The sequence below is a fragment of the Hyperolius riggenbachi genome, chromosome 2, assembly GCF_040937935.1.
Source record: "Hyperolius riggenbachi isolate aHypRig1 chromosome 2, aHypRig1.pri, whole genome shotgun sequence".
Taxonomy (NCBI): Eukaryota; Metazoa; Chordata; class Amphibia; order Anura; family Hyperoliidae; genus Hyperolius; species Hyperolius riggenbachi.
Window position 1 is genome coordinate 144,063,412 of NC_090647.1, and position 24,636 is coordinate 144,088,047.

The 24,636-nt window shown below is 44.7% G+C and overlaps 1 protein-coding gene across 7 annotated transcripts in view; it reads left to right on the forward strand.

The window, feature by feature from the left end:
• IKZF4 (IKAROS family zinc finger 4) overlaps positions 1-24,636 on the forward strand; it is a 70,494-nt gene that overhangs the window by 31,022 nt on the left and 14,836 nt on the right. Inside the window, exons 4-7 of one of the 7 annotated variants that reach the window (XM_068267613.1) lie at positions 7,579-7,839; positions 10,010-10,213; positions 19,138-19,287; positions 22,321-22,452. In XM_068267613.1, the coding sequence (XP_068123714.1) occupies positions 7,579-7,839; positions 10,010-10,213; positions 19,138-19,287; positions 22,321-22,452 (747 nt within the window). The remainder of the gene's footprint in view (positions 1-7,578; positions 7,840-10,009; positions 10,214-19,137; positions 19,288-22,320; positions 22,453-24,636) is intronic. The other 6 variants (XM_068267614.1, XM_068267615.1, XM_068267616.1 and 3 more) reach the window with 6 other exon arrangements.

Below are 24,636 nucleotides of genomic sequence, written 5' to 3' on the forward strand. Positions count from 1 at the left end.
TATTTCATGTTGGGTGAGTATGTGCTCAGAGAGATTGAATATGCATTGCATAATTGTGTTTCTTTCCTATTGTTTATAGTGCATTCCTCAAGCCAAATACGTTTTTGTTTTTGTTTTAATATTCTAATTCCCTATAAACTAAAAAAAAACACGCACACAGGTTTTCACAGAGCCTTGGCAGTAGCAAGGGCTCATGGGAGCTCAGTCTGCGCAGGAGGAGGAGGTGTTACTAGCCATTGATTTCAAAGGGAGGAGGGGGAATTGGGTTTTTTTTTTCACAGGTTGAGTGCTCAAGCTTTTGTAGAAAGGTGGCGTCAGGCACATCTACTGCATGCTGCAGTGCTGCAAGATATCGTTTTGGAAAGAACTGAACTAGAACATTCCAGGGTACTCAGGGAGATTGGCAAGATTAAGGACCAGTTTGGCTCGTTGACCAGCCCAGAACGGTTCAAATCTACCCTAAAAAAAAAAAAAATTGATAAGAAGATCCTAGTCATTCAAAACAGCATAAAGGAAAGGAAGCTGCGTAAGTTCCTGCGGGATAAGGAGGACTTTGCATTAGGCAAGTACTTTTATTGGCAGTCAGCTTTTAGAAGGGGGGCGTTTCCCAAAGGCCAGAATCCACCTAGGAAACCCAAGTTAGGCTATTGGACAACGGACTTTGATTCCAGTGGGGAGGAGGGGGCAGCACCTAAGACCCAGGTTTATTCCACCTACCCCCAACAAGGACCCCAACATCCCAGCAGATGCCCCTTTAGAAGGCGTGTCAGGAGGGGTAGGGGCCGATACAAGAAGAAAGCCGAAAAGGAAAAGGGTCTATTGGAAGGATCAGCGTCACCCCCGCACCCCCAGGAAGTAGAAGAGATGGGCTTCCTTCCATTGGAAGTCATTAACCTGTCTGGGGTAGCCTTACCGGAGGAATGCATTTCGGTATTACAGAATTGCTTGAACTTTTCATTGGTACAGGAATTTGATTATAGCCGGTTTAAGGTGGACTTATACAAGAACATTAGGCAGTTGAATATTAAACAGATGTTCCAGAAAAAAGGAACCACAGATCGCTCTAAAGACAGTAACACTAACTCTGGTCGGATTGGTCCCCTGGGGTTCAGTCTTTAGCTAACATGGTCTGAGGGGGATAGGGAGATTCTTTCTATATTACAAGAACTGGAGAATGAAGTTACCCCAGAAGATGCAATTATGAATCAAGAGATGGAAGTCGAGACCCTCCCTCACCCTCCCCCATCCATCCCTTCACTATCCCTATCCTCACCCCCCCTTCCCTCCCAAGCTTCCCAGCCCCAACCCACTTTCTTCCTTCCTTCCTTCCAGCACTCCTGGTCCAACTTGCCATCACTCAATTCCATACAGGGCTTGTAAATCATTAAAACCGTTCCCAGTTCAGGCAGGTTCGAGCCTTGATTTGTTCCAGACAATAGTCGAGAAGGAAATGAAGGCATTGAGGTATCCCACAGCAACCACTAATATTGTAGAATCGGAGAATAGAGCCTTAAAGTGGATTAAGAATAGGTCTGATTTAATAGTAAAGAAGTCAGATAAAGGGGGATCAATTGTAGTCCTCTCAGTGGATCAGTATAAAGAGGAAGCAATGAGGCAGTTAGGAGATAGGAGAACCTATGTACCTATGAGCTTTGACCCCACTGTCAGGTTCCAGGGAGCATTGAGGTCCCTACTCCGTCGAGGAGCAGAGGGGGGTTACCTAACACAATCACTGGCTAGTGGATTACTCCCGGAGTTTCCACGTGAACCTGTCTGGTATTATCTCCCAAAAGTACACAAGTCCCTGACCAGACCACCAGGACGTCCTATAGTTTCGGGTGTAGGCTCTGTGACCGAGAGACTATCCCGCTACCTGGACCACCTCCTGAGACCACTCTTGGAGCAGGTGCCCTCCCACATGCTCGACACTTTGGAAGTGTTGAGGGGGGTGGAAGGCTACACCTGGGCCCCAGGGGATATTCTGACATCAATAGATGTAGAAAATTTGTATAGCCGCATTCCACACCAATTGGGTGTGGAAGCGGTCCGACGGTTCTTGAGTCGTGGATGGAATGATGATGGACAGATAGACTTCGTTTGTGAATGTTTATCCTTCATACTGTCCCACAATGCGTTCAGATTTGATAGACAATGGTACAGACAGGTGTCTGGTACTGCCATGGTCACGCCGGTGGCATGTGTTTATGCCAATCTCTTTCTAGCAGCCTGGGAAGAGGACTATGTACACAATAACTCCAACCCATACAAGTCTTACATTAGGAGGTGGTCCAGGTACGTGGACGACGTCCTAGTGTTCTGGTCTGGCACTGAGCGGGACTTTGTTGACTTTGTCAACTACCTAAATGTGAACCAGGTAAATATGGCCTTTACATATGAGGTAGGTCCCGCCAAACTAGCCTTTCTTGATCTAGAATTAGAGATATGCGGTGACCGATTAATAACTAGGGGCCACCGCAAGTCCACTGCCACTAATGCCCTTCTACGCTGAGACAGTTTCCATCCTTCTCATGTGGTAGGCTCCATGCCCTATGGGCAATTCCTCCGGCTTAGAAGGAACAATGCCAATTACGAGGATTTCATGCAGCAGGGTATGGAGCTGAAACAGAGACTTCTAAGTAGAGGATATGCAGAAAAAGATGTGAATAAAGCCTTCAATAGAGCTAAGGGAAAAATGAGACAGGATCTTTTATGGGGTCCTAAGGACTCCAAATCAAAAGGTATAATTCCCCTCACATTTGAATACACACACATCGCAAATCAGATGAGGATGGTCATCGAGAAGAACTGGTCTTTGTTGATCAGGGACCCAGCTTTAAAGGAGATTTTGCCCGCATCCCCGTTGATTGCCTTTAGACGTGCCCCCACGATTGGGGATGAGGTCACAAAGAGTGAGTTTAGGTCCGAAAGAGTGGAAAATTGGCTGCAGAGGGGACGGCCGAGGGGGAACCACAGGTGCAGACACTGCTCTCACTGTCAATACATGAAGACGGGTACAATGTACCGTTTTGGTTCATTTGATGGACAGTGCGGGAGCTTATTACTTGCAACACACAGTTTGTGGTTTATGCCCTGTGGTGCCCCTGCAGCCGTTTCTATGTAGGTAAGACCACTCGTCCTATGAAAGAAAGAATTCAGGAGCATTGGCGCTCCATTGAGAATGGGAGGGGGGCCCCAAGGTTAATTGAACATGTACGTGAGGTACATGCCAGTAATCCAGCAGTCCTGCAATTCTGTGGACTCACCCAGGTTAATATTCCCTCAAGGAGAGGGGATCGGGCACGTCTCCTTCTTCGAAGGGAGTCCCTGATTATTATTAATAGTGAAGGTAGGGGTCCTCTGGGATTCAATGATCATAACGATCTTGCATGCTTTTTAGATTCCTGACTTGATTAGGGGAGAATTTTAATGGAACCCTGGACATTTTGAACTATGTTGTCAGTCTGGAGATTTGAAGTAAGCTATAACTTTCATTGTCTAGAAGTACTAGCATGCTGATTACCCTTGACATTTTTTGATACTGAATTTTATGTCTGTTGTTAATACTGTAATGTATATCAGGGGTTGTTCCACTGATTTTTATATGTCTATTAGTGGTATTGGCAGGGCCGGATTTGTACTTCCAAGTGCCCTAGGCCAGCTGACACCAACAGCCCCTCCCCCCCCCCAATCAAATTCTCTCCAACCCTCTGAGTAGCAATAACTGGTTTGAGTGAGCTCCCCTCCATTTTGCTGCTCTGCCCCTCATTTGGCAAAGAAGCAGTGCATGCCCAAAGCATTCCCGGCCTCGGCTGCTGTGCACATCTGAGTGCTAAATTGCAAGGAGCACGAGTAGCCAGAGCATGTGCTGCTTCTTTGTCCTCTGTGTGACTGGCTACAGACAGTCAGAGCCACAAACAGGTGACAGGGCAGCGCTATTGAAAGAAGCTCATCCAAAACAGAGAACATGTGAGTAGAAGATCACAAAAAAAAATCACACATGCTGACATAGATGTGCTTTAAACAGTGACAATATAGTACTTAGGGCAAGGCAAGGAAGGACAGATGAGTCAGTAGGAAGTTTTGAGGTTATTAAAACAGAATGATAACATTTATTAGCTAACTGTAAATAAAAAAGTGAGCCTTTGGCTTCTTCAGACTTTGTATATGTTTGTAGACTTTATACTAACAAGATGTTAAAGCACACAACTATATATACATTCAGCATCAGAAAGAGATGTATAGTTTGTTTTGCAAATATAAATAAATGTAATATAATTGCCATCCTGTTTCACTGATAGCTAGCAAAGTACAATGCTCTTCTAAAATGAGTCAGGAAAGAGTTAAGCTGCAGCAAAGAGAATGATGTGGTCATTCCCTAGGAAAAAACAAACAAACCATAAATTCAACAGGTCACAGGTCTTTAAGAGCTGACCAGACCAGTAATAAATCTGACAGCCTTGCAGAGGGAGAAGATTCCTGTTTGTGATTCTGAATTTGTGCATGAAAAAAACTTACAGAACTCAAGAGTTCTGCTACTAAACCCAGGCTGGCACTTCTCACAGCAGCTTGTATGTCCCCACCATCATACATACAACATAATCATCCGGTGACAACACATACTGACTGTCCTCAAACACACTCTACACAAGTGAGAGAGATGCAGGGATCTCCGGAATTGAGGCAGACCAGAGCAAAGCAGGGGAGATGATTTACTTTGACATGTGACCTCTTATCTCTCAAAGTCCAGCGCCCTGCTAATTTTTATCTCCCTAGGCCTTGACCTTGGTGGCCTTCCCAGAAATCCGGCCCTGGGTATTGGTGCTTAGTTTAACTATGTGGGTTTTCCCCTGTCCTCTCGTTCATATGTGTGCCGGTAGACGCATCGCCCTTGTCCAGAGACGGTGCCGAAGCTGACATACTGCCCGGTCATTGTTGCAAGACTTGCTTCTTTATCTTGCATCTTTTAGTCTTATCTATTTTTCTATTTCTATTCTCAACTGAACTCACATTTTCACCTATTGTTCTCACCCTGTCATCTTTTTCATCACTTTTCTATAAGCAAGCCGTGAAAGACGCATCGCGCATCCAGAGACACGCGGATTGGCTGGGGAATACACCAGCCTTTGTTTACAATATGTTAATAAGCAATTAAGCGCGATCTCGGAGGGCAGCTATTCTGCCCGGATACAGATGATGCGTTATGCGTCAGTCTTATGCGACCTCCTACTCGCGCTCTCAGTAGTGGTCGCACGAGTTACAGGCCCAGCCGAGCACCAGTAGGCGATGATGTGATAGGCGGACCCAGGCCTGCCCATCGCCGATCACATCCAGGAAATAAAAACCTGGCTGATGCTGAGTGCCGGCGTGGTTGAGCCTTAGAAGAAGCACCGCCGTGCGAAACAGCCGTCAGGCTGCCCGTATCACACCCAGCACCCACTGCCATCCAAGCACCTATGGTAGGACTGTATTGTTCTTCATGTTGTTTGCTGTTTGCATCCTAACATTTTTTGAGCACAAGTCCAGAATAAATGCGCAATTTCTTCAATGCAGTGCCGGATGTTTTTCAATCTCCCTTGTTATGAGTGCTTAAGATACAGATAAGCCTGCCTCTGTGTAATGTTTACAAACAACATGGCTGCTCTCATTGTATCACAGGAAGAAATAATCATTTTCTATTAAAGCTGTTTGCAGCTAGATTTGCTGTGTAAACTATCTAAACTTTAGATAAGATATATAGACAAGTTACTTGTTATAGTTAGTTTTTCACCTCGGATCCGCTTTAAATGTGGTGCTTTTATCAAATTGATTGTAAATCAATTAGACTTTTGCAGGTTTGATCAATGCAAACCAATCAATATCCGCCTAATAATGAAAAAAAGCTTAATCTCACACAATGGAAAATTTCTGTAGGTTTGTCCAAGAATGAAGTTCATTTCAGTTATATCTTGATTAATTCAGTGTTTCTGAACATGTACATAATTGGCTTGGTAGAGGGAAGGAAAGTGATAGGACTCCCTTTCTGAACATTTTGATTGACAACATAAATGTATTAGACAGTACAAACAAGCTTGGCTCGGCACTCGGCTGTGGGTATACAAGGCCAGATACAGTCCACAATAAGGCAAAACAATCTCCTCTCACCGGTCTACGCCCTACTGGGCATGCAGCAGCTACAAACCGGATGTGCACACTGTATTCACAGGAAGAAAAGGCAGGAACATTACATAGTAACAAAAAGGAGCAGACCGGGCACTTTCTACTCCACTACTTTATTGCTCAGGTCTAGCAAACAAGGTGATACAATAACATTAAGTGTAGACTACACATCAGCGGTGGCAGGTGGGAAAGAGGTGGGTGACAGGGAGAGCAGACGGGCACAACAGCCGTTTCGCACCCAAAGGTGCTTGGTCACGTGCTTGTCTGGGCGAAAGGGCTGTTGTGCCTGTCTGTCCTCCCTGCCACCCACCTCTTGCCCACCGCTGATGTGTAGTCTACACTTAATGTGATTGTATCACCTTGTTTGGTACATCTGAACAATAAAGCAGTGGAGGAGAAAGTACCCGGTCTGCTTCTTTTTGTTACTAAATAAATGTATTCGATATCCATTCCAGTGTGTGGAGCACTGATCAATGATTTTTTTCATCGACAAACTGTTTTCTCGGGGGAGAAAGTTAGTGTACCCGAGGCGGCGTGGGGTGGAGGGGGATCTGATGGAACACATGGGAAGGTTCCCTGGTCCATGACATGCTTCTGTGTCCCCTGTGTGCCACACTGTCACTCCCTGAAATTGCCGACATGCAGCTTGCCAGGAATCCAGGAATCTCGAGGGGAAGGGGTGTCCCTTGTAGGGGATGCAGTCCTTTCTAATGGCCCTTCACCTGCTCTCATTGGGCAGCTTTGCTGCTTCCCCACCTCCCCAAGACACACAGAGCAGAGCTTGCAGCGTTGCAACCCCAGGAGTCACTGAAAGTGAAAGTACTGGATATCTGGCCACAGGAGTGGCAGAGAGCAGCGGTAATTGAGGCTACCTGATCTGGCTAGGCCCCAGAATAGATAACATGTTGGTTTTTTGTTTTTTTACAAAAATGCCCACCTCTGGTTCCCTTTAAGAAGGACTAGGCACTAAAAAGATAATTTATAATGACATTAAATGACTTGAGTAGAGTTGATGAGTGTCATGGCAGTTTTCTAGAGTGAAGTGGAATAAGGCTTTGAGTGCTAGTAACAGCAAGTGCATGGTAGTGAACTTTGCCACCATCTGTTCTGTGTGTTCAGGGAGCCCCTCAGTGTGAGCTGTACAAAGGTTTTCACTTATCAGATTTGGAATTCTCTCCCTCCTCTAAGCTGCACACAGGCACTAAATATTCCTGGCTGGAGCTTCATTAGGGATGATGGTTTGTGATTGCCCTCACCGGTCTGTGCGGCAACAAAAACTGAAACTCCGTAAGCAGCTTTGTTTGTTGTTTAGTAAGCATCTTCTCTTCCAGAACTTTATAAAGACAGCATTGTACATTGTGAAAATCATCCGAATATCAAATACCTGGTTTTGTTAACAATAAACTAATGTTTTTCCTACAGCTAATTCCATTAAAGTGGAAATGTATAGTGATGAAGAGTCTGGCCGTCTTCTGAACCATGAAGACCGCCTCAGTGAGAAGGAAGACGGGGTTATGGCTGATGACTCGCTGGTCGAGCCACTAGGGTACTGTGATGGTCCTGGGCAAGACCCTCATTCTCCAGGAGGCATTCGCCTCCCCAATGGCAAGCTGAAGTGTGACATTTGTGGCATGGTCTGCATTGGGCCTAATGTACTTATGGTGCACAAAAGAAGTCATACAGGTAAGACTAACAGTAAGGGGGAAAAAAAGGCTTGAGGCTCTTTCTGCCTTCCATAGGCGATAATCAGTGACCTGCTTATGTAGGGGATCTGCTATAAAAAGGTGAAGTCAATGATTCTAACTGTCAATGTACAAGCAGACAGTCATCTAAAGGCAGCTGCTTGTCTGGTGAAGGGAAGGCTCTATGTTAGTGCTGACATTACTACACTCCGTTTCCTCTTGTTTGGGGTTACCTGTTTGCTTTTATAGAAGTCAGTAAGGCTGTTTTCTCAAAGCACAAATCCATTCCAGATGCAGCTGTTCTGCACCTGGAATTTCTTTTCCCTTTTACTTCTTGTTCTCTTAGAAAATTGAAATAATCCTGGGAAATCCACGTTCTATGGTTATAGGAAGCAGTCATGTGACAATGTCAGGTGCACTGGTAGCTGTTATGTGAGCTGCCCTGTCATGGCTGTGGGAAAGTGAAAGGGACTTCCAGTTTTTGCTGCTAGAACATTAGATGAACTTGTATAGTCTTAACTTCGATGTTACTTTTCTCGCCTTTCTTTTAATGCTTGTCAGATGCTTACAAGATTTTAGAGGTGCGCATAAAAACAGCTGAGAGAAGTCATTAGATAAGACAGATGACCCTGATTCAGCTTGATTTTCTCCAGGACATAATTTGCCCATCCATTATGCCAATTATATTGCAATTAAAAATATTTTTGTGCACTCACCAAGTGCAAAAGTAGCAGTTAAAAGTATTCTTTAACTTAAAGCATACCTGTAGCGAAAAAAAGTGCCCCAAATGGGTACTCTCCTTAATACCAGGAAGCCTACGAATAATCCAGAGGCTTTCCCCATCCTCCTCCACACTGTTGTTCCCTGAAATACCGTTGACAAGCCCTTGTTGATGGCTTGCACCTGCGCAGTAGCACAGACCCGCTCAGGCTCAGATTTTTCTGTCGAAACCTGAGCGGGTCTGTGCTACTGTGCAAATGTGAGCCACACTGCGCAGTAGCATGGACCCTATCAGGCTCTAGCGAGCGAGGTAGTGCTGCTGTGCAGGCGCAGTGCGGCTGTGCTTCAGCTGGAGCGGCCTGATAGAGGAGGATAGGTATTAAATGGATATTAGTATTAAACTCACAGGTTTGCTTTAACCAACACTGGGGCAATCTATTTTGAGTACCGTATATACTCATATAAGCCAACCCACATATAAGCCGAGGTACCAACTTTTCTCTCAGAAACCAGGAAAAAGGATTCACTCATGTATAAGCCCCCTTATCAGTATAGCCCCCTCCAAATTAGCCAGATGTGCCACCAGTACAAATCAGCCCACCTTCCAAACGCCAGATGTGCCCCAAGCATGATCCAGCTGTGTCTCAAAACGCCACTAGATGGCATCATAGATACTAGACACAGCAATTGTGACACAGGGAGAATCTCTGATCATTGAACTGCTGACACATTGCTTGCATTTTACACCCCACAAGCCAGGGGACACGGTTAGTCTTGAGCAACGCACTCTGCACACCATGTTGCAGGGAAGGGGGCACGGACACAGCAGGAATCCAGCTGGCAAGAGATCACTAGTGCATGATCATTACACTCCTCTGCCAGTAACAAAACCTGTTCCACCATCCGTTCTGCTCCATTGACTCGCTTATAAGCCTAGGGGGTAACTTTTCAGTATATTTTTGGGCTGAAAAATTATACGCGAGTGTATAAGGTATTTTCTGCTTGCTGGCAGCTGAAAATTGATAAGATGGTTCTTCTGCAAAGAGAAATGTTAATTAAATCAGCTCCAAAGGATAACTGAGATTAGAAGTTATTTTTTTTTTTTTATTAACCCCAAAGCGCACGACTCATATCTTCCACCAATGCTTGATCTATACAGCATGGTAATATGGAACATAGCTGTGGATAGAGGGTAGAGGAAGTAACAAGCCCATTTTAATTTCTTTTGAGAAAAGTGGTTGAGCTTGAAGTTCTAAGAAAACTGCCATTCATGTGCTCCACATATCAGGCACTACGGTGTATAAAAGCCAATCATTACCCTTGCATATAGGTCTGTGGTGTAGAGATTTCTTGCCTCATGCTCCATTTAGGAGGATATTAGAACATAGTACCTATCTCCACTATGAAGGAAATCCGTGTGATATACTAACCAGCTTGCTGTTGTGTTGCAGCACTCAGCGGGGACTTTATGTTTGATGCTGTTTCAGGTGAGCGGCCTTTCCACTGTAACCAGTGTGGTGCCTCATTCACGCAGAAGGGGAACCTCTTGCGGCACATTAAACTGCACTCGGGTGAGAAGCCTTTCAAGTGCCCATTCTGTAACTATGCTTGCCGCCGGCGGGACGCATTAACAGGTCACCTACGCACCCACGCTGGTGAGTGTGTCTGACAGGATTTATCTCCTCTTACTCTTTACTTTCTTTCACTTCTCTTCTTGTATTCATTGATACATCATGGTGCTGGCTAATTATTAGGAAAGCTTATAACGCCTGTGTAAAAGTAACCTGTAGATTTATTTCATGCTGAGATCTACTGGGAATCTGTGTAAAGATATGGGGCAGCAATAGATCCCTCTCTGATCGTATTCAAACAGAGAGGCACCAATCTGATGATCGAATCTGCTGACCCATCTGCCAATGGGACTCCTGAGGCGAGGAAATCGATCTTTACTTACCTGGGGCTTCTTCCAGCCCCTAGAAGTCATTTGGGTCCCTCACCGCAGCTCCCCCGGTGTCTCGCTGGCCACCTGTAAGGATCGATGACCCATTGGTGGATCCGCATAACTAAACAACACTGGAGTAATAAGTTAACTTAAATAAGCCGTTGAACAAGTTGTAAGGGTGCGTACCCACATCCAATTTGATTAGCCAGTTTTACCACTTGTGCTGGGTACACACTATGAGATTTTCTGGTCGATTTACCGTCAGATCGATTATTTCCAACATGTCCGATTTGCTTTTCGATCGTTTTCCGAGCATTTTTCGATCGATTTCCGTGCACTTTAATAGGAAATCGATCGGAAAATGCTCGGAAAACGATCGAAAAGCAAATCGAACCTGTTGGAAATAATCGATCTGACAGTAAATCGACCAGAAAATCTCATAGTGTGTACCCAGCATAAGTGGTAAAACTGGCTAATCAAATTGGATGTGGGTACGCAACCCTTACAACTTGTTCAACGGCTTATTTAAAGAGACACTGAAGCGGAAAAAAAATTGATGATATTATGATTTGTATGTGTAGTACAGCTAAGAAAAAAAACATTAAGATCAGATACGTCAGTCTAATTGTTTCCAGTACAGGAAGAGTTGAGAAACTCCAGTTGTTATCTCTATGCAAAAAAGCTATTAAGCTCTCCGACTAACAGTCGTGGAGAGGGCTGTTATCTGACTTTTATTATCTCAACTGTAATTGAACTGTTTACTTTTCCTCTGCTAGAGGAGAGGTCATTACTTCACAGACTGCTCTGAAAGACTCATTTTTAATGCTGAGTGCTGTGTAATCTGCACATATTATAGAGTGATGCAATGTTAGAAAAAACACTATATACCTGAAAATAAAAATATGAGAATATTTTCTTTGCTGCTAATCTTCTAGTAATTATTCATAGTACACAACCAATTCATTATATCATATATTTTTTTTCGCTTCAGTGTCTCTTTAAGTTAACTTATTACTCCAGTGTTGTTTAGAAAGCTAATTTATGGGACAAGCATTCGAAACTGTAGTGAATGCATGTTGCTGTTTTTGAATTTGTATGGAAGTGCACTGTGAATAAGGGACATTTCACAAAACTTTTCATAAATGTCTTATTACCTAATTGATAAAAATAACCTTTCAGCACATTTACGAGCAAAATAATCACTCAAAGTGAGTTGTTTCTGATTAACTTCATTTCAGTTACTTTTCTTACTTTTAATTATATTTTATTTATGCTCTTTGGGAGCTTAAAAATGTAACATAGATATGGTGAAAAAGCTTTGTGAATCATGCCCAAAGGGTTTACTTTCACAGTGGCCAACTGGTAACTACTCCTTTTAACCTAAAGGATACCCAAAGTGACATGTGACATGAGATAGACCTGTATGTACAGTGCCTAGCACCAGGGCTGTGGAGTCGGTCCAAAAATCCTCCGACTCCTCAGTTTAGGATTACTCCGACTCCTCGACTCCGACTCCTCTAATTTGCATATTACAATTTTGTTGATTAAAAGTATGTAACATGAAATTCGTCTCTTGACTGCCAAAGCTTAGGAATTTTACAAGACAACTGAAGTGAGAATGATATGTAGACTACTATATTTATTCCCTTTAGACTAAAACTAGTCCTTGGTAAGAGTACTTGTAAAAGGTACAAACCGGAACAAAGAACATCTATCAGGCCCTAGGCAATGTAAGTGTGGGTACATGTAAGAATGATGTGCAGGTACTCTGCAGGGGAATGAGGAGATTGTAAACAGACAACACCTCTGTGTTCAATGTGGACAGCATTCTCAGTGGATTCCCTGCAGCTCTGTGGGGAGTGCATATGTAGAGTATAGTACTACTGTGTAACAAAGTAAACCTGAGACAGATGAAATTAAAGTTTTATACATACCTGGGGCTTCCTCCAGCCGCCTTCAGGATAATCAGTCCCTGCATGTCCTCCTCCACCACCTGGATCTTCTGCTATGAGTCCAGGTACTTGAGCCAGTCGGGCGTAGTGCGCATGCACACACTCCGCCGCCAGGAGCATACTACACCTGTGCAGCACTATTGCGCAGGTGCAGAATGTTCCTGGCTGTGGGAGCGGCATGCAGCCGGACAGCGCTGACTGGCTGAATTACCAGGACTCATAGCAGAAGATCCGGGTGGTGGACAGCGAGGGACTGATTAGCCTGAAGGGGGCTGGAGGAAGCCCCAGGTATGTATAAAACTTTACTTTTCATCCGTCTCAGTTACCCTTTAATTTGTAGTCACCAAACCAAATTTTAACAACATATCAAATTATTTGATTTCATCAGCAAAGTGAGTGCATACATTTGCATAAATCAGCATCAATGCAGAATTATTTCCATCTCGTTGACCATCTCTATTTGTGACACAGCTACACATCAGGCTTTATTCTTACAGCATAGATGTTATTTAGTATATATAAGAGATTCCTGTGTACACATCATATATACAGTCACAATCAGATATGAATATCTGACCTTAAAAATACGGGGACCGCTTTATTGAAGCAGCATAAGTAACTAATTTTGATTGGTTTATTTCATTTTTGTGGACTAAGCACAGCCATTACTGTATATATACTGTATATATACATTATTTTTAATGACTATTATCTGAGAAATAGAACATTTTATCATATTTTCTATTTTAATTACAGTTACAAATTCATTAGGAGTCGGAGTGCATTTTTTTCCGACTCCAGGCACCCAAAATTTCCCGACTCCACGACTCAGACTCCGACTCCGACTCCACAGCCCTGCCTAGCACACAAATAACTATGCTGTGTTCCTTTTTTTTTTTTTTTTTTTCTCTGCCTGAAATAGTTAAATGTCAGGTATGTAAGTGGCTGACTCAGACAGGAAGTGACTACAGTGTGACCCTCACTGATAAGAAATTCCCCTTTTTATCTCTTTCTTGCTCTCAGAAGCCATTTTCTGCTAGGAAAGTGTTTTATAGTTGGAATTTCCTATCAGTGAGGGTCACACTGTAGTCACTTTGTGTCTGAGTCTGGACTGAGTCAGCCACTTACATACCTGATATTTAACTCTTTCAGACCGAGGAAGAAAAAAAGGAACACCGCATAGTTATTTGTGTGCTAGGCATTGTACATACACATGTCTATCTCATCATGTCACGTCACTTCGGGTATCCTTTAAAGCAGAATTGAAGATTGCCCTAAAACAAAGAGTTTCACTTACCTGGGGCTTCTGCAGCCCCCTGCAGCTGTACTGTCCTGCGCCGGTCCTCCACAATCCTCCATTCTCCCACCGCGGTGCAGTTTTGTTACCGCCGTCTGCAACTGCGCAGCCCTGGCCAGGCTTATCCTTCACGTTCCCGTCCGCAGTAGCGTCCTGCACCTATTGGGACGGGAACGCAAAGAAGGATATGCATGGCCAGGGCTGTGCAGTTGACTTACAAGTCGGCGATAACGAAACTGCACCGCGGCAGGAGAACTGAGGATCGGCGCTGGACAGGACGGCTGCAAGGGGCTGGCAGAAGCCCCAGGTAAGTGAGACTCTTTGTTTTAGGGCAACCTTCAGTTCCGTTTTAAAGAGGAACTTTACTGAATATAATGTTTTACAGTATTATTTCATGTAGTATAGATCACTAGTATAAATCATCTAGTCAGTGTTTACCATTGTAAAATCTTTCTTCATTGTGATTTACATTCTTAAATTTATCATGGGGGTGACATCTTTACTGCTAGCAAGGTGCATCACTGTGGGATGTTTATTATTTAATGAGCAGGACTCAGTCTCCCAGAGTGCTTTGGGGGCAGCATGCTGTGACATCACAGTTTAAAATATTACTGGCAGGGTGCGGTTACATACAAATATACAGCAATATATACACATAGATAGTGTTTGAAAGATGCTGAAATCAGGATAGATCATGTAAAATTGATTATCCTGAATAATACATTTTACTATATCTTGTTGCAGTGCCTCTTTAAAGTGTACCTGAAGGGGAAAAAGTGCCCCTAGGGCAGGGGTAGGGAACCTATGGCTCGGGAGCCAGATGTGGCTCTTTTCATGGCTACATCTGGCTCACAGACAAATCAGTAGGGTTGATTCACGAAGTTGCACTGTTCAAGAAGCGCAGCTTAGTGTGGCAGCGCAAGTAAAATTGTCAAAGTAGGCATGCTACTGCTTTAGCGTGCACTACTAATTTACTTGTGCTCCACCCAAAAGGAGCAGCTGCTCCAATTGTCCCACTCTGGACCCTGTCAGGTTCAGTGACTTTGTATGACGGCATCCCCACACTTTGATTGGCCCAATAGGCTGCCTGTCACTTGACAGGCAGCCTACTGGGCCAAAGTGTGGGGATCTCGTCCTATAAAGTGAATCAACCCCCAAGTCAGCTAGCTAATTGTACAAGCTGTTAGTCAGTATTTTTCCTGTTTGGGTCTCTGAGAAAATGTGCAAATTTGGACACAGGCGCCAGGCAGGTTAAAATGATCTAAAAACAACTAAAAAGGAGTACAGGTGGACTTACCTCCTGAAATAATGGACAATCGAGATTGTTCAAATCGCAAATAACAATTTATTTTGGCACTCCGCAACGCGTTTCGCAGGTATAACCCGCTTCATCAGGCAAGGAGTGCAAGCTCAAAAAGGTCCAATAGTGGCAATGCGCCTCTGACTCTGAGAAAATGTTGATGTTGCTGAAACCCAAGAGAAGCTGAAAACGTGTCTCACACTTCCGCTGTCTGGCGGATCAACTGTATACACATCCCCGTGGCAACAGGGACGTAAGCCCTCTGCTGCACATGTGCACTGTCCCAGTTTGAAGCATATTGTATGGCTCTCACTGAATTACATTTTAAAATATGCAGCGTTTATGGCTCTCTCAGCCAAAAATGTTCCTGACCCCTGCCCTAGGGGGTACTTACCTCGAGAGGGGGAAACCTCTGAATCCTCAAGAGGCTTCCCCCTCTCCTCCTCACCAGAGGAAGATCCGCTGACAAGGGCTTGTCAGCGGTGCACACAGACACAGTAGCAGCTTTCCAGTAGGCTCTGGCGGAAATAGCCCTACCTGATCGGGTACGCTCTATCGCACAGTTTGTGCGCACTAAGTAGAGCAGACCCAATCAGGCTTGGCTATTTCTGCCACAGCTCGAGCAGGAAGCCGCTAAGTGCACTGGCGATTTTTAAATATTGTGGTCTGTGTCACTTCGAGGGAGCCAGTGCTGGAACGAGCTGGCTGAGGACAGGGGAAACATCATTAGGATCCAGAGGCTTCCCCTTACCAAGGTAAATACAACCTAGGGGCAGTTTTCCCCTACATGTTTACTTTAAAGCACATCTGAACTGAGACTGACTAAATAAATCAGAGTGATGGCAGGTCTCCCTTACCAAGAAAGGTTGGACAAACTGTGTTTATTTACCTCAAGCAGACAGACAGACAAATGACAGCGCTCAAGGCTGCACCTGCAATGTAAACCAACGGAGGCAATGCACAGCCCCACTGGGGCTAAATACGTGCTTTGAATGCCAAACAGATGCAAATTATGTACTAATTCTAATCCTAAAATGTTGATGTAGATTTGAAGCAATGAATGCAGCTAGCCACTAGTATACTTATGTTTAATTTGTACAGCTGAAGACACTACAGCGCTTTCAAGCAGAAGTTATACCTGAATGAACAATCTGCATGGATGTGCAGAGCTCCAGTAACTGGACAATATTACACACCTAGCACTCACTACAGGCAAAGGGGGGTGTTAGCTTCAGTAAATAATGTGTGCACAGATTATTGCCCAATAGACTTCCCCACGGCGATGACGGACCCCCTCGGGGAAGGCTTCCCCAGCTGTGCAAATTGAACGTAAGTATACTAGTGGCTAGCTGCATTAATTGCTTCAAATCTACTTTCAAAATTTTGAAATTAGAATTAGTACACAATTAGCATCTGTTTTGCATTCAAGGCATGTATTTAGCCCCAATGGGGCCTTGCATTGTCTCTGTTGGTTTACATTTCAGGTACAGACTTGAGCGCTGTCATTTATCTGTCTGTCTGCTTGATGAAATGTGTTTATTAACCGTAGCTTGGAAAAAGGCTTTATTTAGGCTTGTACAGAGGACAAGGGGACATGATCTGCGTATGGAGGATAAAAGGTTTTAGCATCTATGTAGGAAGGGGGGGCTCTTTACAGTTAGCGTTGTGGAAATGTGTACTATTTTACCACAGGAAGTAGTTATGACAAATTCTATCCTAAGAGGTTTGGATGCTTTCCTTGCTTTGAAGGACATATGCAGCTGTACTTAACCACCTGAGCGGTCTGGACGAGCTGAGCTCGTCCAACACCGCCGGAGGTCGCCGCTCAGGCCCTGCTGGGCCGATTTTAATCAAATAAAAAGCAGCACACGCAGCCGGCACTTTGCCAGCCGCGTGTGCTGCCTGATCGCCGCCGCTCTGCGGCGATTCGCCGCGAGCAGCGGCGAAAGAGGGTCCCCCCAGCCGCCTGAGCCCAGCGTAGCCGGAACAACAAGTTCCGGCCAGCGCTAAGGGCTGGATCGGAGGCGGCTGACGTCAGGACGTCGGCTGACGTCGATGACGTCACTCCGCTCGTCGCTATGGCGACGATATAAGCAAAACAAGGAAGGCCGCTTATTGCGGCCTTCCTTGTTTATTCTGGGCGCCGGAGGCGATCGGAAGATCGCCTCCGGAGCGCCCTCTAGTGGGCTTTCATGCAGCCAACTTTCAGTTGGCTGCATGAAATAGTTTTTTTTTTATTCAAAAAAAACCCTCCCGCAGCCACCCTGGCGATATAATCAGAACGCCAGGGTGGTTAAGGTACTAGTCAGTTCCCAGCATAATAGATTCAGGGATTTTATGCCACCTGGAGTCGTGAAGGAATGGCCCAAGATTTGTAATGGTGTTTATGTTATATGTTTTTTTTGTTTGTTTGTTTGGTTTTTTTTTTCTTGGGCTGGACTTTGATGGCTACATGTCTTTTTTTTCCCAACCAAACGAACTATGTAATTATGGAGGCTGACATATTTGTTTGCTTTTAAACAATGTTAATTGCCTGGCTGTCCTGCTGATCCTGTGCCCCCAATACATTTAGCCATAGACCCTGAACAAGCATGCAGATCAGGTGTTTCTGACTGAAGTCAGACTGGGTTAGCTGCATGCTTGTTTCAGGTGTGTGATTCAGACACCATTGTAGCCAAAGAGATCAGCAAGACTTCTAGGCATCTAGTATTGTTTAAAAGGAAATAAATATGGCGGCCTCCATATCCCCCTCTCAGTTCAGTGTCCTTTAAGATCTACTGCCATTCTGTTGCTGTATAATAAAACTAAAGGTGCGGTATATGGTGGTGGTCAGGTCATTACTCCCCCACTTATATAGATTACTTGCTAGGTTGGGAAAGTAACAGAGCATATATTGCTAGCTAAAGGATTTCAGACTGTCAGTCGTTTAAAGTGGGATAAAACTCTTGACATAACCTTCAATAAAAATGTGTTTTCCTATTTTTTTATTACCTATACAGTTACCATATTTGCTTTTGTACACAAGTAATATTGCCTGTTTACAAATTACCAAAGTACAGTTTATCCGCTCTGAAAGCTGCCATTACATTTTCTTGCATAGCTGCTGTATTTATATATTCAAATCTATCTAGTGATCACTTCTCAGCTCTCTGCTTCTACAGCAGAGAGAGCTCATTTTCAGCACAACTAGGAATGTATTTTAATTGTTGCAGACAAAGGAATGTAAACAAAAAATAATGTTATCACCTCTTAGGACGTGGCAGCAAGCTTTCCGTTAAAGAACTGTGTTTAACTGTTTGAATGTTGTTCTGCTTCAATTTTTCTGGTAGTAGATTTTATGCTGTAAATAATAATTTAGAGCAAAAAAGAAATGCTGCGTTTCGTACCACTTTAAATTAATAGAGTGTCTAATTTAGCACAATACCTAACAGGACGCACTCCATTGCCACACCCTTCTCATTTATCATTTGCAGATGAGAGCCCTTTTATCAGGTCACTCTATTAGTACCTCACATCTCGCATTTTGCTGTATACAGTATATACACTATTCCATGCTAGCGATAGCCACATGACACGGGTCTTTGTAGGATGCTGGTGTATGGCATGGAAGTGGTATGCTCATGGATACTGAAGCAGTGGGATCTATTCTCCAGTGTTCTCAGTACCACATCTTGCTGTGTCTACTGTGAAGTCTCACAATAAGTTCTCCTACCTTCTCCTGTATTATCTGTTATGTAAAATGAAAAAGTCTAGGATAAGGACACAGAAAATTTGCAGTGAGCGTATCATGAAAGCGGTCATAAGTTGCTGTTTGTGTAATCATCTTTTTTTTTTGTTTCTGTTGGACTCTTCCTTCTCACTGCAAGAAAGACTAACAGGTGGTTATTCTTTATTTTAGCTACTAAAATGCAAACAAATGTTTTTTTAAAATCCTTTGCAAATCAATGACTTTTCCTGTTGGTAACTGGTTAGGCCTAGGATTCACGCAGTGCTCTTTTTCCACAGAGTTCTGTGATTCCCGTATCTGTCAAGTCTTTAGGACACAAATCTCTGTTTTATGGGCAGGCTCTGTTTTTCATTTTTTCCAGTCTCCTCCCCCACAGTCGGCAAGCCCTACAAGTGCAACTACTGCGGCCGCAGCTACAAGCAGCAGAACACCCTGGAGGAACACAAGGAGCGCTGCCATAACTACTTGCAGAGCCTCAACAACGAAGGCCAGCACTTGTCGTCGCATTCAGGTAAATGGAATGTTCTTCACAGTAAGACTGGCTGATTTTGTTTGTTTTTTGTTTGAAGGTGATTTCTAAAGTCCTATCATTTGTGTAACACAACACAGGTGAGGAACATACAGGTACTATATTTTTATTAGTTGTGTATTTTTAAGGCATGAAGACAGCATTTTCTCATTCCTGCCATCTCCAGAAGGCCTGGGTGAGAATATCATCTCTTTGGTTTTATTGGCAAAGTAGCATTGGGGTGGAAGTGTTCAAGCAAATCGATAAACTGTTCCCCTTTGCTAATGTTTCCCAGGCCCTGTTAGGGTTTCTTCAGTATTTCACTTTCCAGGGCTTATGATGCTAGGGGGAAAAAAACCTTATTAAAGAGACACTGAAGTCTCCTAAAATTCAGCTTTTTATTGCAAATACCTCTTTAACATTATTGCCCTAACTAAAACGCCGCATCCCCGCAGCTGAACTCTAACTAAATCCCCCCCTAACTCCCCTCGCAAAATCCACAACTTTCTTGGTCGTGAATTTTGCTGCCCCGGGAGGCAGAGCTCTCAGCTGCAGCAGCTCTGCCTCCATGTAAGTCAATCTGCGCATATCTCCGACTCTCCCCCGCCCCTCTTAGTGAAGGAAGACAGAGGGGCGGGCAGAGGCGGTGATCCACGCTGATGGACGCGTGTAGAGGCAGAGCTGCAACCAAAACCTCTGCCTCTCACGGAAGCGCTCTCCGCAGTATTTTCCCCCGCGGAGTTTGGGGGGATTTAGTTAGTGTTCAGCCATGGGGATGCGGCATTTTAGTTAGGGCAATAATGTTAGAGGTTCTTGCAATAAAAGGCTGAATTTTAGGAGACTTCAGAATCTCTTTAAGTGTGATGCCAAATAATACCCACTACCAGATGAGTAAAATGTGTTTTTGTTTTGTTTTTTTCTGGCGTATTGTCATAGCTCAGGTTAACTTCAATGTGTGAACTTAAATAAATCTTTTAAAACCAAGCTATATACTGTTACCATTATAGTTAATATTTTCCCTCCTCCCCCAGAAAGTTTCCTTTAAAATTAGGTTACATCAGCTGAAGACAGGAGATGAATGATGATAATTTAATAGCATTCTGTTACAAAATGATGTACTTGTGCACTCTGCTGGAGCTGCTCTTTAAAGCAGGGGTCCCCAACCACCAGGCTGCAGCTCACTGCTGGCCCATGGGCAGATTCTGGCTGGCTGGGCTGCGCCCCCCCCCCCTGGCCGCCGCTAGTGATACCTTAGCTGGCGGCCACTTCCTCTTTGATATTGCGGTGTCCGCTCCCTGTCCTCCATGCTTGTGTTTCTATTCACAGCAGCGCGTCTCCCGGCTGCTGTGAACAAGCAGGAAGCAGCTTCCTGTAGTGGCGATTTATATCGCCGTTACCAGGGGAACCGCTGCCCTGCTTCCTGCTTGTTCACAGCAGCCGTGAGACACAGGCATGGAGGACAGGGAGCAGACAACGCAATATCAAAGAGGAAGCTGCCACCAGCTAAGGTAACACAGCAGTGGGGGGAGGGGGGTAACTACCTTTACTGGGGCAACTATAATCCCTATACTAGTGCAACTACACTTGCTATACTGGGGCATCTTCTACCTATAATGGGGTAACTATACTCCCTATACTGGGGTAACCATACTCCCTATGCTGGGGAAGCTATACTCACTATACTGGGGTAACTATACTCACTATACTGGTGTAACTATACTCCATATACTGGAGTAACTATACTTCCTATACTGGGGCAGCTATACTCCCTACACTGGGGAAACTATACCTAGATAAACCCATACCTGTACCTGGCTACCTTTGCAGCACCTGACCAAAGCCCCTCCTCCCTGAAACCCACCACATCCATCAGCCACAATTGAGCACCTCAGCTGTCCTTATTGCTCTGCCATGACTGAAACATTGCTGTTTTTTGACCTGGCCAGAATCTCCATCAACTCACCATGGAACATTTACTTGTCTGGTACACTGTGGTTTGTGTATAATATTGTGGATGTATAATATTGTGGATCTCAGTTTGGAATCTTATTCTGTTCTGTAGATTAAAGTACTAAAGGGCATTTTAATATCCAGATTGCAAAATAAATCCCTAAAGACCTGTACATGCTTGCAAAAATAGTCATTCAAAATGATTGTTTTGGATGGTCTTTCCCTGTACAAACATGGTGTACAGCTCTCTGCCAGAGTGTTCTGCTCTTTGGAGAGGGGAGGGATAGAACAAGCAGTAGTGAGCTGCCAGTGCTTGCGGCAGTACAGAACACTACTGATTGGGCATGCTCGATCACTAATGATCTATCAATCAACCTCATGGGATACCTGTACACACTTAACCACCTTAGCGGTATGGACGAGCTCAGCTCGTCCATTACCGCCAGAGGGTGCCGCTCAGGCCCTGCTGGGCCGATTTACATGAAATAAAGAGCAGCACACGCAGCCGGCACTTTGCCAGCCGCGTGTGCTGCCCGATCGCCGCCGCTCTGCGGCGATCCGCCGCGAGCAGCGGCGAAAGAGGGTCCCCCCAGCCGCCTGAGCCCTGCGCAGCCGGAACAAATAGTTCCGGCCAGCGCTAAGGGCTGGATCGGAGGCGGCAGACGTCAGGACGTCGGCTGACGTCCATGACGTCACTCCGCTCGTCGCTATGGCGACGATCTAAGCAAAACAAGGAAGGCCGCTCATTGCGGCCTTCCTTGTTTATTCTGGGCGCCGGAGGCGATCAGAAGAACGCCTCCGGAGCGCCATCTAGTGGGCTTTCATGCAGCCAACTTTCAGTTGGCTGCATGAAATATTTTTTTTTTTATTTAAAAAAAACCCTCATGCAGCTGCCCTGGCGATCTTAATAGAACGCCAGGGTGGTTGGCACCTAAACAATGTCCAGTGATTGTTTTGGGAGACCTGAGTTGTGTGTATGGGCTTTTATTATAAAGTTTTGAGTGGAACTAAATAATATAGCTGGGTTTGGACACAACCTATCACAGCACCAATTTTGGCCCAATCTCTTCTCTCCTTTCCCCTCAGGTGAGGAGACACGAGACCTGGATCTGGGACCTGATGCCCTCTTGCATCCCTCCTCTGATCCGCTGTCTTTTATGGACCGGCTGTCCAGCGGCCTCACTAAACGCAAGCGTTGCGCACCTCAGAAATTTATGGGTAAGAGCACATGCTCCTGTGTGCTGGAGGTGGATGGTGCTTGTGATTGTTGATAGTGTCTGACTAAATGCCAACCATGGCATGTAGTTTAGACTTGAATGTACCTGGGTTCTATGTATAACAGGTATGAAAGTAGATCAATTCTTTGATTCAAAGGATAACTGTACTTTCCAATCCTTCTTCACAAATACCGTTATTGTGCGCTGTAGATAGTACTCGCATATTTTCTGAAGTGCTTAACACAATATAAACAACGTACATCTCAAGCATCCATCAGTGGGGCTCATAGTATATGGCCCTTCCCTGTCTAGGGCCAGTTTGGTGGGGAAGCCAATTAACCTTCCAGCATATTTTTGAGCTGTGAAAGGAAACCAGAGAAGACTCACACAAACAAGTGGAAAACATGCAGACTCGATGCAGTCAAATGACAGAGTCCCTTGTGCACAAATACACACAAAAAGCTGAACAGGAGGATCTGTATACTGCACTTGAGCATCCCATATAATAAAACCCCTGTGTCTCTGCATCCTGTTCCTGTGTGTTTGTGTGTCCCTGCGTTTGCGCTACTGCGCATGTGCCGCTGGGACAGGACAGGCCTGGAGGGTGGGCGGGTGCGCGTGCATGTGATGGCGATGATAGACCTAGAGCCTGATTTTAAACTGGCTGAGGTCACTAGTCTCTAATAAGTTGATCCTTATGGGGTGTTGAAATTACCAGATCAAACTACCTCTAGTTTGTCTCCCATTATAGTAGATTTGAAAAAAAAAATCAGTTTTGCACCAACAAATTTTCCCACATGACACAATTTAATTTTCTGAGGATGTAGGTTGCCCTTATAATAATGTAATAGCCCATTTGAAAAATATAAAGTAGCAAAGTAGTAGGACCATGTATATTGAATAGAAAAGCTTTCCTTAAACATTGCTATAACCTTAAAGCTGTGTTCCCCCAACCCTGTCCTCAAGGCCCACCAACACTGCATGTTTTGTATAAATCCACAGAGGTATTTAATCAGCTCTGTTGCAACACTAATTACCCCACCAGTGATTGTGTGTGGTTTCCTGCAAAACATGTACGGTTGGTGGGCCTTGAGGACAGGGTTGGGGAACTCTGCTAAAGGACAGGTCCAGGGTTAAAAAAAAACTTACCTGGGCCTTCCTTCAGCCTCTGGCAGCCTATCTGTCCCTCAACGCAGCTCCGCTCCCAGCCGGAGTCCCGGGGTCCCCTCCGTTGCAGATGCCAGGTCGCCATCTCCTGCGCTGGCGCAAGCACAGAGCGTTTTGCACAGGCCCAGTACTACGAGCAGCGCGGCCTTGCGCAGGCGCAGAAGATGCCGACCTGGCAATGTCGGTATCTGCAACGGAGGAAACCCCGGGACACCGGATGGGAGCGGAGCTGTGACGAGGGCACAGTACGGCTGCCAGGGGCTGATAGAAGCCCCAGGTAAGTAGATATTGGTTTTTTTTTAACCCCCGGACCTGTCCTTTTAAAGGGAACCTAAACTGAGAAGCATATGTATTTTTCCTTTTAAAATAATACTAGTTGCCTGACTCTCCTGCTGATCCTGTATCTCTAATACTTTTAGCCACAGCCCCTCAACAAGCATGCAGATCAGGTCCTCTGACTGAAGTCAGACTGGATTAGCTCTATGCTTGTTTCAGGTATGAGATCCAGATACTACTGCAGAAAGAGATCAGCAGGACTACCAGGCAACTGCTATTGTTTAAAAGGAAACACCCATATCCCTCTCAGTTAAGGTTCCCTTTAAATGACTTCAGTAACCATACCAAAATATTTTAAACAATGGTTTTATTTTTTGATTTCAAAACTTAGTAAAAAATATCATTTTCTTAACATATCAGCATATTTCTTGAAAATTACAAATTGAGTCTTTTTTTTTTTTTTTTTTTTTTTTTTTACAGTCCACAGCCTTTAACCTCCTGGGGACCGCCTAACGCAGATGGGCGTAGCCACAGAGGCAACCCCAGGACCGCCTAATGCCGATTGGCGTCAAGTCCTGGGGCTGCAGTTTCCCAGGGAACGGCCGCGCGCATGTGCGATCGTTCCCTGCCACTTCACGGAATGGAGTTCCGTGAATAGCCTGCTATTTGATAGCCGTGAATAGCCTGCTATCCCCTTTGTTTACATCCGTACAGCGCTGCGGTCCCCGGCAGTGCTGTACGA